Genomic DNA, 15,146 nt, shown 5'->3' with positions numbered 1-15,146 from the left:
TATTTCTAGGTCAGCTATTGATCTGAGCGTGGGGAGATTCCAGTAATTTACCAAGCTGGCACGGTACGAACAAACCATTCTATAAATACTTTTGACTTTATGAATGAATGTTTTAAACCTAGAAAATATCTTGAATAGCAATTTTAATTGAGCTTATCAAATGTACCATACTATCAGCAATCAAACAAAAGTAATGTTTTAAATATTCACACTTTTTTGTTATGATTAAACTTAGCCTTTTTATGTAATAAAAAAAATATTTCGCGTATTGAATTGACAAGAAAACCAGGAATAAATAAAGCCTTTACTATTTGCAGTACCATGTTCTAATTAATAAGTAGTAATTTAAAACGTTCTTGTAAATCCTGATTTGGTTGTGTTTTTATATAAATATGTCACAAATATCATTGTCAAATTTTCTTATGTTATTTTTTTCGACGTACAGCTGTGGATGAATTTAAACACCACATAGCCCTACTTTTGAAACATTGTAATAAAGTAAACAATAAAAACATTGATTAATGCAACAATAGTTTTACACTGTTTACACTACATCTGTCATTGACAGATAACATATTATTGTTTGTTTATTATGTCATGTCATGAAGGTGATGCAGAATTGCAATATTTTAAAACTAAATCATTGTCATTTTCTCCACACGTTATGAAAATCATGGTCAGCTGTTTTTATCCCGTATGTACATTCCCACTTATATTATAAAACGCATCGGCATCTGTTGCGTCGTTATCCGTTGCGTTCACGGTATGGAACACACACTCGTGGCAGAGGTAGAATTGCTCCTAAAATGTCAAGTCATACATAAATGCGATAATTCTTATCATTATCATTTTTATTATTCTTATTCAAGACACGATTTGACGTTATTATGTCTTTATCAGATGAGAGCAAGTAAATGCATTTGAACTTAAAAAAACCTTCATAAATAGCGAAACGTGATGAAGATACAAGAAGGACGTTATAATCTGATGATCACTTGGGCCTTAATACTAACAAAGATGCAACATCTCAATACTATAAGTACACATTTTAAGTAGTAGTATACAAAGTCACATGATTGGACTAAAACAAATAAAGTGATAAAACGAGTTTATCCTGTTCATTAAATGTATATATATTTCATGGACATTCGTAATAAACTGTTGTTTTATTATGTCTCTCGTTAAGTGTATGTTAGACCCTTGAACTCTTTGCCTTTAACATGCTCATTGTTCAATTGTTTACTACTGGTTTTGGTTCTGTGGTTTCCATTGTGACATTGTGATTAAAACAAATTACGATTATATTTACCTTATTTGAAATAGCCAGAGGTCTTCTAGCTCTGACTTTGTTCACCGCATTGACCATACTGACTGTATTAGTTTCGCTCAATTGTTCAAGTAATGTCATGACAACACAAAAAAGGCCACTCTTTTCAGCACCGTTCTGTGACAAAAATAATACGTCGTTTAAATACTGGTGTCGTATAAATAATATGGATGTTGTTATAACATATTTCGTCTATACTGTTCAAGATTAAATTTGCGCACTATCCTTGTTTATTTATTTGTACCACTTTAGTTTATCTTTAACATACCAGAGATACTCGTTATATTGTTATATTAAAGATATAAAGGTATGTTTAATAATTACACATTGAGAACATTTCAACGCGAATTAAAACTAAAACAAAGTTTGCACGTACAGACAATGCACCAGTATCGGTCCATTCAGGTGAGAAGATTTGGATGCGTCTTCAACCTCTTTGATAAAGGCAACAAAATGTTCTGCTGACTTAGGAATATTGAGTTTTGAGTCCCAGTTCAAGTATTCATAGTGTGAAATTGTCACACCTTTCTTGGTCTATAATCCAGTAAAGCATAATAATGACAGAAAATTCATGCGCTGTTATATCGCCAAAACTTTACAGGTGCTGTATGTGTTTGTTGGTAGTGGTTGTGATGGTGGTGTTCGTATTGTTGTTGTTGGAGTTGTTGTTGTAATAATGTTGTTGTTTCTGGTGATGTTTTTCTTGAGTCCAACATGTATTTTATACGAGAAATCACATATTGAATTACTGATAATTATTCGAACAAAAATATACATCAATTTTTCAAAAAAGAATTAATATGACATATTTTTAATATAGCCACAATTCTTACATCTTACCTTTTCTTCGCCTTCAATATGCAGCAATCGTTTTACAAAGTTTCTTGCACTTTGATCGTGGTTTGATGGTACAGAGTCAAAACTCTCCTTTATTGTTCGATTGTCAACAGGAAAGTATAAGCCGACCATTCCCTGCATAACAATATACGTTACAGGAAACCAGTGCTTTTACTTTGAATGAGATAAAGAAACTGCTACATAAGTGGTTTTGCAATACGGATTTTATTGTACTTTTATAGAATTATTAAAAATGAAAATGATTCGATATTTGAAGGGCTACATACAATAACGCTTATATATTATTGTTGATATATGTTATTGCAACGCTATTCATTAATTAAGTGGTTTTAGAACATATAACGTTAGTTGTATGAAAACGAATATAAGTATAATGAAGTTATCAAGGCTTAGTCATTTGTAAAATTTGATAAGTAATAGTGTTTAATAAGAAAACATGAATAAAACTCCACATAAGCGTCATTGTACAAGCATGAAGTCACTTTAAAAAAATATGTGACCATTCAACTATTTACCTTATGCTTTGCGTGCCTCCATACTAACTATACAGGAACAGTTTTCTTGAACAGCAAGTGCGGCGAAATCTGAAACTGTGTTAGGCAGAGGTGTTTGAGCAACCAGGAATCGGTTTTTTTCTTTTGAAACTCTGAAAAAGAAATTTTCCAAGAAATGCTTGTTTTATTGTGTTGTTATTAAGCGTTTACTGTATGACTTTATACAGGGTATTATTTTTTGATCGTACTATATGTTGTCGCTTGCCCGTTCAAAGTGTGCGATGGACTCGTCTCGTCAAGGAATTCATTTAAAGGAAACTGTCACGTCAAAATCAAATGTATACTTACGTCGATATATATCGCATTGATGTAATCAGATTCGCCTGGTTTCAAAAAGAGAAAAAGACGTGGTCTGTTGAAATCACCTAACAAGACATAAAACCAAATATGAGGGTCATCGTAAGATTAAGAAAAATGCAACGCATCTTAAACATAACTTAATAAGGGATTCTTCGACAAAAATGACATGAATCATTTTAATCGTTTATAATTACAACTTTAAACTCTCTAAATATATAAAAAGAGGATTACCTCTTTACTATATTCATAAGATGTGTATTTAATTTAGGTAAAATTGCAAGTTTTTAAACCACAAAATAAGCATACCTGGTATATCTGCGTGTTTCCTGTTCTTTTTCGTCAAAAGCCGATTCCTTCCCGTAGCTTGTAGTTCCTTATCCGACTTTTCCTCACGAATAATTTGCAGTTTCTAAAGTGTAATCCAAATGCAACATTATATTTGAATAATAGTAATGCAGTTTATACCATTTTTATGCAAAGAATAAGCATAATTGTTCAAACATGGATATATAACATTATATATTTGTTACGTTGAATAACAGACATACTTCAAACTACTTCCTTATCTTTTGCTTACTGGAGTTTTCCTTATATTCATGGACGTTTTCTCTCCTTATCAACGAGCATTCAATAGTTAACGAATAGACCAAAGCTTGGTAAAGATACTTGTATTGACTCTGTAAAATAAATCATATTTAATTAAAAATTTTTTTTTTAAAAACAGCGATTCCACTCAATGCATTTTTGAAACAGGCATATGTAATACTATGGCATGCATTATAAGATGCTACGTATTCATGATAAGTCATTCCCTTGGTCAAGTGGTTAGGGCGTCCGACTACGCAGCGGGAGGTTTGAGGTCAATATAGCATGACTTAAAAGTATGTTGAATTAAACGTGTGTTCACATGTTTTCGATTAAAAGGATAATTAAAAGTGCGTCTGTCAAACCTTTTAAACATACGGATTAACTGGTGCCACCGATGCATCCTTTACATTAACGGACGCCACTATACTGCGCCTTTCGATTAACGGACGTCGCGTTATTGCGCTAACCTGCTAACGTATTGTGAATGTTAACCAAGAGAACGTTGGCTCGAGATGCAAAGTATTTATACATATTTTGCCAATGGAAAGGACACGATCGAAATTTAATCAGCCTATAGCTATATTTACGTTATATCTAAAATCAATACAAAGGTTCAAATTGCAAATATAGTCTTATACATTAGATAGAAAAGTTATCATCTCACCAAAGACTGAATCATGTTGGGTCTGTTCTGTCTAATGTTGAATACACATCCTGGAATGTTTATAGCTTTTTCTGCCTCACCCTCGTTGATTAAGATGTCCAAAGCTATATAGGTTCCCGATCTGCCGACACCAGCACTGAAGTTACACAAAACTTAATAGATGTCTGTTATTTATCCCCCCAGAAGAGAAATTACGTTACACACAGCGCAATAGCTGCCTAATATATATATATATGCGCCACCTTTCTGTTTTCACAAGTGTATTTATATGAATCAAACAATACATTACTGGCTGCAAGATTTCAACAATTATGTCTGGTAATAACATTTGTCATTTTACAAATATTCAAAATGTCTATTTTTAGTATTTGTATTAAGCAAACTCTCCTATGTGTGTGTACATTGGATGTTTGTAAAATATTGTGAAATATGCTTCTATTGCTCATTGTCAAAATAAGACATTCAAATAAAAAAGAAATTCGTCAAGTGTGTTGCATATTTAAAATTTTCTTTCATTGTTTGTTATTGGAGTTTTATTCCAATTTCCTATTTCTATGGGTAGTCTGTGTTGTCTAAACATTTTGAGTTAATACAGTCATAAATCTGAAATGAAGTGAAGATACTTTTCATAGCCCAATGATTTAAATTTTAAAGCACGTCTGTGTTTGACTTGTGCTTACATTTTTAATTTGTGAATACCATGTTATTAAAAGCAGATCTTTTACGCTTAACTGTAAGTTTAAGCCATTTAACACCACTGTTGTTTATGCCAAGTTCACATTTTATAAGTTTGATTATAGCGAAGAATTACATTTACATGTGACAGAAGAGAGCCTTATGAAGTTATTATGAATGCACAAACGTTTCCGATATATAAATAAATCGATTTCTAAACATATTGGTGTGATAACAGTTTCATAATCAACCATATAGATTGGTGTTCAATTTCTGTACTCATTTAATAACATCTAAGTTACAGTATCCCCATCAACTGTTTTCACTGTTTTATTAAATAAGTCTATTAAAAGGTCAATTTGTACATTGAGTCTATTTGAGTTTCATTTATGTTTTTCCGTTCTACTAAACTGTACGCCTATAAACGTATATTCGTTTACAGTATCGAGAAGTTAATTATTAAGTGTAAGTTTGAAATATGATGATATACCCTTAGAAAATACTACTATTTTTGACTTTGTTGTATTTATCGTTAGCATCCAATTAGTAAAGTCTTATTATTTAACTATCAATGGCATTTAACAAATCACTCACTGTTATTCTGTAATCGATACTCTGATCTGCAGTGTATGCCATTATAATTGTATCGTCCGCATACAACATAAGACAACGTTGCACGTGCTTTGGTAGTGCATAATCTTCATTTACATGTATTGAGATTCCGTTTTCATGGTAGACATGTACTGTAGGTTACAATGTTCATAAAGAAATATAAAAAATAAGACAGCTGAAAGATAGTCTCCTTGGCCCACGCCTATATTGGACGGGAATATGTCAGGGAAGCTTGAAACAGTTGACAGAAAAACGCATGCTTTGAAATAATTATATGTTTTGAAAATAACTTATAAACATTTACCATTCATATTGCAGCTTTGTACATTTTCCAACAATTACACAATGACTCCATTCCATGTTAAAGCTTGTTTAATTAAATTAAATTTCTCGTTTTGGTGGTGTAGATTAGCAATCAAATATTGTAAAACAATTTATGAGCTGATCCTAAAGCCTGTTTGCAATTATGAATGCTACTATTGTTTTTACATGTATTATAATTGTATTTCATTCTGGGATTAACCCTCATTTAAATATAATGTTAAACTATTTCAAATATGTTTCATTGTGCTGTTAGTAAATTATATGAACGCATTCACAATTATACTGATGCCAATATAGTAACCACGAAGCTCGCTTTGTTGATAATTATCTATTTTCATTATTTCATATCTCTTTTTTACATCTTTGATAACGTTATATAGGTCTTAAAGAGGTTTTCCTTTTGTATTTATCCTTTATTATGAACACTTTTCCAGTAGACCTTTGGGCTACTGCCTTTTAGATTCACTTATGTTAGTTCATTAGTGTTATGCACATATTTGTTTTCATTTACTGACCTTTTTCTTTTACTTATTAATACCTTTTATTCTTTTTTTTTCTTCGTTAATATACAATTTATTTATGCTTTTTTGAAAGAATTGGCTGGTCTCTATGCATTGACCACAAAATCTTACATGTTTCTACTTAACAGAAATTATATACAAGACAAAACATTGCAAGCAAATATGCCATTTCCATGCAAGTTTAAGTTTGTGTTTATTAATAATATGAAACATGCTCAGAATTTTACATTGGAGAGTAATATTAATGTTCGAATAATAATAATTAAAAATAGAATATGTACATTTAATATGAAGAAAGTATAATTAACAAAACAACAGAAAATCCTAAAAAACATGAAATAATAACGACCAAAATGCAGGAAAGTCTGATTGATACAGTCGGTATCACTTTCAAAGTGTGTGTATTGTTATAAATCTACTTTTTAAATTGCAACTGTTATACATGTGTAAAGGTTGTTGTATGTAGCTAGTAATCGAAATTAATTATATTCCACAGTGGGTAGTTTGCAAAAGCACTTTTATCGGTCCGGTTCAGTTTATAAGTGGACAAAGCCTCCGAACCTGGCCTATTTCTGCGTGGACTCTTTATAGGTGTTTTATTGAGGTTAACCGCATGACTCCCTGGAGGGGCTGTCATCGGGATCCCAGGGATGTAACACGACTAACTGATTGTTTAGCATGATAACACTAATGGCATCATCTTTGGTTTGACGTTAAGTAATGCTGTTTTAGGCGGGAACGTAATTTTCGCGTCTCTGTGAGCTCTACTACAGCCGGTCCATTGTCGGCAAGTACTTTCAAAGAGTAAACGTAATGCTGGCTGAGAGAGTCAGCTCTTGGAGTAAACTGTGACCTATGCATTTGCTGATTTTTTCTCCGGAAGCTAGTTCATTGACCAGGCACTGGAGGGAAATGGCGCGGAGGGTCGTTTGAAGGAGAGTTTCTGTATTGTTCGCGCTGTTCACTTTGTTGCGTCGGGTTTAATGGTCGCTGTAACCGCTGATCTCCGCGTGTGTCAATGTAATCAGCTGTTTCTATCTCATATAGGGAATGGTTTTCGTATAGTCTATATTTGACTTGATCTACTTTTTTTACGCTGCAAGAATGAGTAAAACGTAGCACAAGCGTCCACGTCTGTCATCGATCTCCGTTGGAAAATGTTCGCTTAACCTTTGCGTTTCGTAGGAATTTACGGCTTGTTTAGAATGTATTTGCCTGCTGACTTTCTTGAATCTTATGTTGAACTCCATGGTAATTTTGCCCGAAATGTCTCCTTGTCATATACTTTATTTTTCAGGCATTTCCGTAATACTGTTTCAGAAGTCTTTCTGTACTGTTCTTTAGAGTATAATCTGAAGGATATGGAGTACAGTCTTCCGAAATCCTGAAGAGAATTATATTGTTTTTTATGATCTTGGCGTGGATATCTTGGGTAGAAAAATGTGTGTGTTCTTTTTCCATTTCGAACTCTTCAATTAGTGAGACTAAACATTGGTTTAGATTTTTTAGTTTCGTATCTCACAAGTGACTTTACTTCACCCGACAGAAACATCTTCATTGTCGCTCTATTTATTTTCTTCTCGAAAATCATTGATTTGACTTCTCTTATGACATGTCTTACTCTTTTGGGTTTTTTATGTAAGTTTTTTTTCATATTCTTAAGGCTTGTGTTTAGATCTTAGAAAATACTAAGAAAGCAAAATGAGTACCGGGGTGCTTTCCAGACGATTATGGAATCTCGGTGGGGTAAAAATAGATCCTGCACCCAATGGTTGGGGAAATGAAGATAAAGGTTACCCTACACACCGAGAGAGATTGTTACCTATTCAAAACAGCCATTAAGTCCTCGTTTCCGTGTTTGGTAGCAAAACAAAAATATTATAAAAGATAACAACTGTTGAAATGTATGTTCAGCTAACCTACCTAACATATGTATACCGGCGCAACAATATTTTGTTGATTTTTTTTCTTTGATTTTTTTTTTATAAAGCTAACTTATCACATTGATGTTTTGTTTAGAAGAAGTCAGAAAATATATGTATTTGATTATATAATAACTTAAGCTAATTGGCCTATTCCTTTTTATTTACAGTTACTTTTCATTATTCATTTCTTTCTACACTTGATTCAATATTGGAATTAACCGCTTAAATCAGTATTTTCGAAGAACTCTTTGACATCTAACCTGCAATGTACAATTATTGGTCCAGTAGAGGTACACGACAAGGCGTTTACCCTCTGTCTAAACTCTATAATTGACGTGACGTCATCAGGGATGTCCTTGTCTAGCCAGCTCGTGAACTGCAGATGATATAGACGTCTTTCTTTGGAGTTCTGGTACCATGTTTGGAAAAAAATAAAGTTAAAAGGGGGATGTTGTAGATAACTGTGTGTACGTTTGTTGACTAGTTGACAATGTAATCAAATAATTTGAACGACATGAATTAACATTCGCTTTGCAAATACTTTGTCTCCAAAAGATAAAGTTTGTATGTATTAAAACAACAACAAAACAGCTCTAGTCATTCTATATTCATAAACCAGATAATGTTTTCTGACGGGTAGTTTCTTTAAACGATAGGAAGTATCCGCAGGCGTTAAAGAACCTAACACAATCATTCTTACCTATTTAAATGGCTCGAAACGGATCTTTGTAGACGGAGAGAGATAATAAGATACTACTTTTGATTTCGACAAGATTTATTTAGATAATATCATATATTATCAAAATCCTTCACGTCCAGTATTTTTTTAAATAAAATATAATCAAATAATATCGTTTCCGCATTCCCTGTATGTATCTTAGTAATCCGAACGAAATTGTGTAAATTATAAGTATAATTATTATATTTAAACATATAATATTTTCGGAATGAACTCCATCGGTGTTTTTGAACGCGTTCGAATTGTCATGAGTAATATCCAATTTCAAATACCATTGAAAGCGTAAGTTGCCTCCAATTATAATCTGCGTATTTGTTTTTATCCTTGCACACAACCTCTACATTGCCGTATATTCTGCTTTGATTATGATCCGGCCAATACCGCTCGCATTTGGTTTTCTTCAAGAAAGAAACATCTTAATTTATTTAGACTGTTAGGACAAAATGTTTTATAAACTAAGGCGACGACACTGTAATGGAGATCTACTCCTTACTACATGGCATAGGATAATCAGTGAAATAACAAACTCCATACGAATTTTATGTTCATTAAACATGTGGTACCGTATGTATAAAAGTAAGCATATAGGATTACTATAAAAGCTTAAGATGTGTTGTTGCTGTTTATTCCAGTTCAATATTGTTCATATTAATTTCAAATCCATTCGTTGTCAAAATCAAAACATACTAAGAAAGCCAATTAAATTTAACACTCCATACTACTCCAAACCAATACACTGTATCAAAGAATGTCACATCCTTATTTTAATATCACCTTACCTTACCCTCTACCAATTGTGTCAACATGACAATCTTCTCCACTTTCTGTTGCCAGACCATTTGCCAGAATTGGCCAAAATCGCCAAGCTGCTTAGCCATTGGACCTTATAAGTTCGTATTGATTTGTATTATGCCTTTATATACACAGCAAATGTTAATAAACGTAAACAACTAGGTAAATATGAACTTAGTTAATTCACCATGCAATTGGTCGTAAACATTTAGATATAATTGTTTCTAATATCATATTGTCATACATCACATAATGGTATTTCTTATAGAAGTACGTAATATTACCCAAGATAGCAATATATGCCTTCCGCTTTCTGAATCCCTGAAATGAAGATTTATGCTATATATAATTGCAGTAATTGATTGTGTAAGGTTACATTTACTCAATATTAAATATGCGGTAATTTGTAAACCAAAGTAATGGCTTAAACAATTGGGCTATTGCGAATAAGCCATCCCTCACCATGTACAACATTATGATAGGTTTGTTGTGGTGATTAAGACAAAAGTTTCCTTCTTCCTTATGCAAACAATAGTACTACATTACACTTGTCACAAAGACGCTTTTGAAATGTTTATTTCCTCATCGTCTTGTTCAAAACAGTATAGTTTATACTTCAAACTAATACAATTTGATACAGTGGCAAACCTTTTAGCCAACTATTGTAAGATTAGCCTGCTGAGAGGCATACGGTTAAGACCTATCAGACAATCAACGAAACACAGCACGAATAAACAAAATACTGATATAATTCATATGTATACAATAAAAGTATTCATAAGTTAATATAGCGGTTACCGCATTGGAACGGACAGCGAAGCGTGAGTTTTCTGGGGATTTAAATCACCAAATATAGTTTTCAACTTACTGAAATTTTCCTTTAATATTGCTTTGTTACTACACACAAAATTAAATAATGTTCAGATACAATTTACAATACTGCTGCCTTTTTAAGCAACAACATACGTCTATATAGCTTGCATTAATGTAGTCTGTTGCTCCACCACGAACTAAGACTCGCGTATCATCATCTGAAATTAAACAGACTGAGTTTTAATTACTTGAACGAATATAAAAGTTGAACAACAATTCTCGTGAACTCTAAGTATTAAGGATTGATCGCATATCAAGCGTGCCCTACTGTCTTTGCATTTGTATACATTAGAAGCCGATGATTCTTACTGCATGCACCACAGGCTAAACAAGGTCACGTAAATCCAAAAAAGCACTGTACTGAGATAAAGGAATACGTCATAACAGCTCGTCTTTTATTCAGTATGCACGTCAAGTAACTAGGCAAATGTAAATATTGTGCAATGCGAACACAAGTAATTTGATAACGAAATTTGTGTTCTTACACGGGTAAATTCCTCTGTACCTATTTTTGTGCATGTTGAGTTTGGTTTGTGAAACTTCATATGCTTTCACAAAACCATATGGAATTTTCTGCAAGTTTAAAATAAAACATTGTAATGAAAGATTTACAAATGAAGAAAATTAGGACAATTCGTTTATCGAGTAATAATATACATACACACATGAATACGACATTCTTGCACATAATATCTCACTAAAAGAAACGAGTAATTTAGAATAATGAACATCTAAGGGTTGCACTGTACCTGAAATTCTTCTTCTGTGTGCGTCGAAGATAGATTTTGCACATATTCTTGTAGATCTGCAACATGTATTTTGAATTTGCTGACTTCGTTAGCGTTGTTATAATAAACACCACCATTTTCCTCAAATTTGACTGCAATTTCCCTTGCAGATGCATCATCTTCGTCTGCAATATCGTTTGATATAACACAAGCGTTGTGAAAACGCATATTTGTCTGGCATCTCATATGTTTCAGATTAAGATAAGCTTTATTAAAAGACCCGTCCGGCATATTGTTTATTTGCTTTAACATAAGTTTTACATGAAGAAAATATCATCTTACATAAATTTGGTTTAACTAAGCACGATATTTGTAAAATAAATAAATCGCCTAGCATATTGTTAATTTGATATAACACAAACATGGTAGAAACATAAAATGACCTTTTTTTTAACTTATTGAATAACACTCGTACCAGTTTCAAGATTGTCTTCTGAAAAGATAGGAGTCCTTTCTTTGACAGACCTCTTCGGTGGTGGACTCTGGTAATTGTGGTTTTCTATGAAGGTAACAGAGTGCGAATTGTCGGAATCGTCATTGGCGTTCTCTACGTGGGATGCTCCTGAGAGAGCGAATTAGCTGTCAATAATTATATTTTGTTTCCATTGTTTGCTATGAAAATGTTTTTGTCTCCACAGTTGATCAACATTCAACCGTTAATAGTAAAAATAGCTATATTGTGATTGTAATACAGGTAAATGCATGTATTCAAAATGTCGTCTGTAAGATAACTTAGTGTTTATTCAACTTTTAATTACAGTAGCAGTTTCCCTTATTAGTAACTTATTTGGAAATAACTTGATCAAATTCTTATACATTGTAAAACTATGTGTTATAAGTACACAAGAACATTGCTGACAGTTCAGAGAGCTCATAGTACGTACTTCGTTTGTTCACCGTTGCGTACAGGGCGGAAAGGTTCTCAGGTTCTTTTTCAGGTGTTTTTCTTCTGTTGCTCATATTGACTCTTCTAATAAAAATGTGTTGGATTAAATTGAAGTTTCAAGTTACTATAACATAAAGCAAGCTAAAAAGTATGAATAAAATTGCCTGCCATTAATAACGCTAAAGTGAGACGTTTAATAATTTTTTTTTACCTTCTTCTCAGCAAAATGAGTCCAACAACAACAATGGCAGCAAGAGCTACAACTCCTACACCGATTCCTCCTCCAAGTGCTGCAGTTGACGATGTTTGTGTTTCCGCTACTGTTTCAATGACTTGGGAGATAATAAGAGTAACAAAAAATATAAACAACGCATGAAACAAATTTTAGATATTTGCATTAAAAACGTTATGTTTTATTAACCAAAAATCTTCTTGGTAAATCCAATTTTAATGTAGACACAACTATGAAAGTAAAGCCTGTTTTACCTTTAGGACAAAATAGTCCCCTGAAGCCAGTGTCGCAGCCGTATAAACACATTCCTGTCTTTTCAGAACAAAGTGTTTTATTGTCCTTAGGTGTACAATATTCTTTACACATGTTATCACATTGGTTTCCATACATATTTAAAATGCATCCGTATGTACAATTGCCACTTATGTTACACATGGAATTTTTACAGTTTGTGCTACAATCCAGTCTTCAATCAGGTCCATATTTTGTATTGTTCTTTCATTGTAAACACGATCCATGTGCTTGATTGCAAGATAAGCAATCTGTATGACACTCTTTTTCACAGGAATCATTCCAATATCCATTTGAGCAACCGTGAAGACATCTTCCCGATGACGAATCACACTCATTTGCGACGCATTGTAAATTGCATTTTTCACACTGTCCATTATTGTCAGGAAAATATTCAAGTTTACATGTTTTGCAATTTATGGTATACAGAGTCTTTTCACAAGAAACACAATTATCAAGGTTGCACAAGCAGCAATAATCATCATTTGCAAAATACGACGTATTTGTACATAGTTTGCAATCAGAATCGACGCAAATATCTGTTCTACATGAACATTGTCTTTGTATGTTTGAAAAACCAGATTTGCATTCGGAACATTTACCGGACTGGTCACATGATCGGCATGATTCGGGACAAGTTTTGTTGCATTCTGCTCCCAAATACCCGCGTTTGCATGAAATACATGATCCAGTTTCCTGTTTTGCAATTGTTACCTTCGCACCCATCATGACAAGGTCTTTGACAGGATCTCCCAAAATATCCCCTTTGGCAGGAAAGACAATAAGACTCGTGTTCGCATGTATTACACGTCTGTGGACACGTCTGCTCACACGTTTGACCATATTGTCCGGGTACACAATCATGACAATATCCTGTAATGAAATTATCATTCTTGCAATGGCAATATCCTGATTTAAAATCACACTTGTCATGTTTGCAGCCTTTCCCACATTTGAATTGACAGTAATCACCATAACGTCCAGGTATGCAAAGGGAACAGTTATATTCCGCAGTACATGCTTCGCAGTTACTATTGCATTGTCTATTGCACATGTTTCCAAAGTATTTATCAGCACATGTGTCACATCTATCCCCTGCCCAGCCATATTTGCAAGTGCAAAATCCGTCATGTTGATGGCATGAATCAGAGCAGCCTAGTGAACACTGCGTGCAGCCGAAACCATAGTATCCTGACATACAATGGTCACATTTATAACCAGTATAACCTCTTTTGCACTGGCAAAAAGCTTGCATTGAAACACAACTACCATGTATACAATTTCCTTGACATTTATACTGACATATATTTCCAAATCGACCGTCCGTACAGGAAGTGCACTGTGTAGACGTAGTGCACGATGTACAGTTATAGGGACATGGTGAACAAAGGTATGACTCCTTAAAATACCCTTCAATGCAACCAATGCAGTTATGGGAATTAGAACATGTGCACCCATTGGTTTTATAAACACATTCATAACATACTCCTTTATTTGAATAGTATCCGGGTTTGCATCCTGTACATCCTTTTAGGTTATCACAATGAACACAGTTTGCATCACACATGCAAGAGGGTCCATAATACCTTGTGTCGCACGCAGTACAACCTACACGTTTATCACAACTCGCACAATTGTTTCCGCAGTAATATTCGCATCTTGATCCATAATAGATTGCATTGCATTCTGTACAACCACTCCATTTGTTACACGATTTACATTGATATCCACATTCATCAGGACATGATGTTCCCCAGTATCCTTTCACACAAGAAAGGCATCCCCTATTTTTGTCACACGTATTACAATTAGTTCCACACAAAGATCCACAATTGTATCCGTAGTAACCTGTTTTACACTCCTCGCAAGTATTGCCATTAATTCTTGCACATCGTAAACAGTTAGCGTACTTGCATTTGTTGTAACACCTGTCACCCCAGTATCCATCTTGACACCCATTATAACAGTAACCATTGTTATCACATTTATTGTAGTTTCGGTAAGCACAGCAACCACAACTCTGACACTCATCGGGAATTTGTACGCAAATTACTTGAAAAAAAAGAGATAAGAAAACTGGTAACAATTCTTCTTTCTGTGTTAAAGAGATGTTATATCATAGTTTATGCGATCTGGAGAAAGCATACAAATGCGAAATTGCCAATCAATCGGACTTTTAACATAAGTATTACTAAAC

The 15,146-nt window shown here is 33.5% G+C and overlaps 1 protein-coding gene and 1 long non-coding RNA gene across 2 annotated transcripts; both read right to left on the bottom strand.

The window, feature by feature from the left end:
- Positions 1-2,167: 2,167 nt before the first annotated feature.
- LOC128206800 (uncharacterized) lies at positions 2,168-3,428 on the bottom strand. The gene is made up of 4 exons (XR_008256585.1): positions 3,346-3,428; positions 3,028-3,104; positions 2,701-2,831; positions 2,168-2,299 (listed from the first exon to the last, which is right to left on the bottom strand). It is a non-coding gene; the product is annotated as an uncharacterized LOC128206800 (long non-coding RNA).
- A 3,883-nt stretch (positions 3,429-7,311) lies between these two features.
- LOC128204596 (receptor-type tyrosine-protein phosphatase kappa-like) lies at positions 7,312-13,485 on the bottom strand. The gene is made up of 12 exons (XM_052906001.1): positions 12,913-13,485; positions 12,638-12,758; positions 12,425-12,510; positions 11,956-12,102; positions 11,502-11,665; positions 11,238-11,325; positions 10,846-10,910; positions 10,164-10,200; positions 9,867-9,970; positions 9,360-9,485; positions 8,609-8,757; positions 7,312-7,519 (listed from the first exon to the last, which is right to left on the bottom strand). The coding sequence occupies exons 1-12, from the start codon at positions 13,091-13,093 to the stop codon at positions 7,312-7,314; spliced, it is 1,476 nt and encodes a 491-aa protein (XP_052761961.1). The 5' UTR covers positions 13,094-13,485.
- Positions 13,486-15,146: the final 1,661 nt, after the last annotated feature.

This window comes from Mya arenaria, chromosome 10 (genome assembly GCF_026914265.1).
Source record: "Mya arenaria isolate MELC-2E11 chromosome 10, ASM2691426v1".
Classification (NCBI taxonomy): domain Eukaryota; kingdom Metazoa; phylum Mollusca; class Bivalvia; order Myida; family Myidae; genus Mya; species Mya arenaria.
Note: the sequence above shows the minus strand (reverse complement) of the source record. Positions and strands in the feature narration are given on the sequence as shown.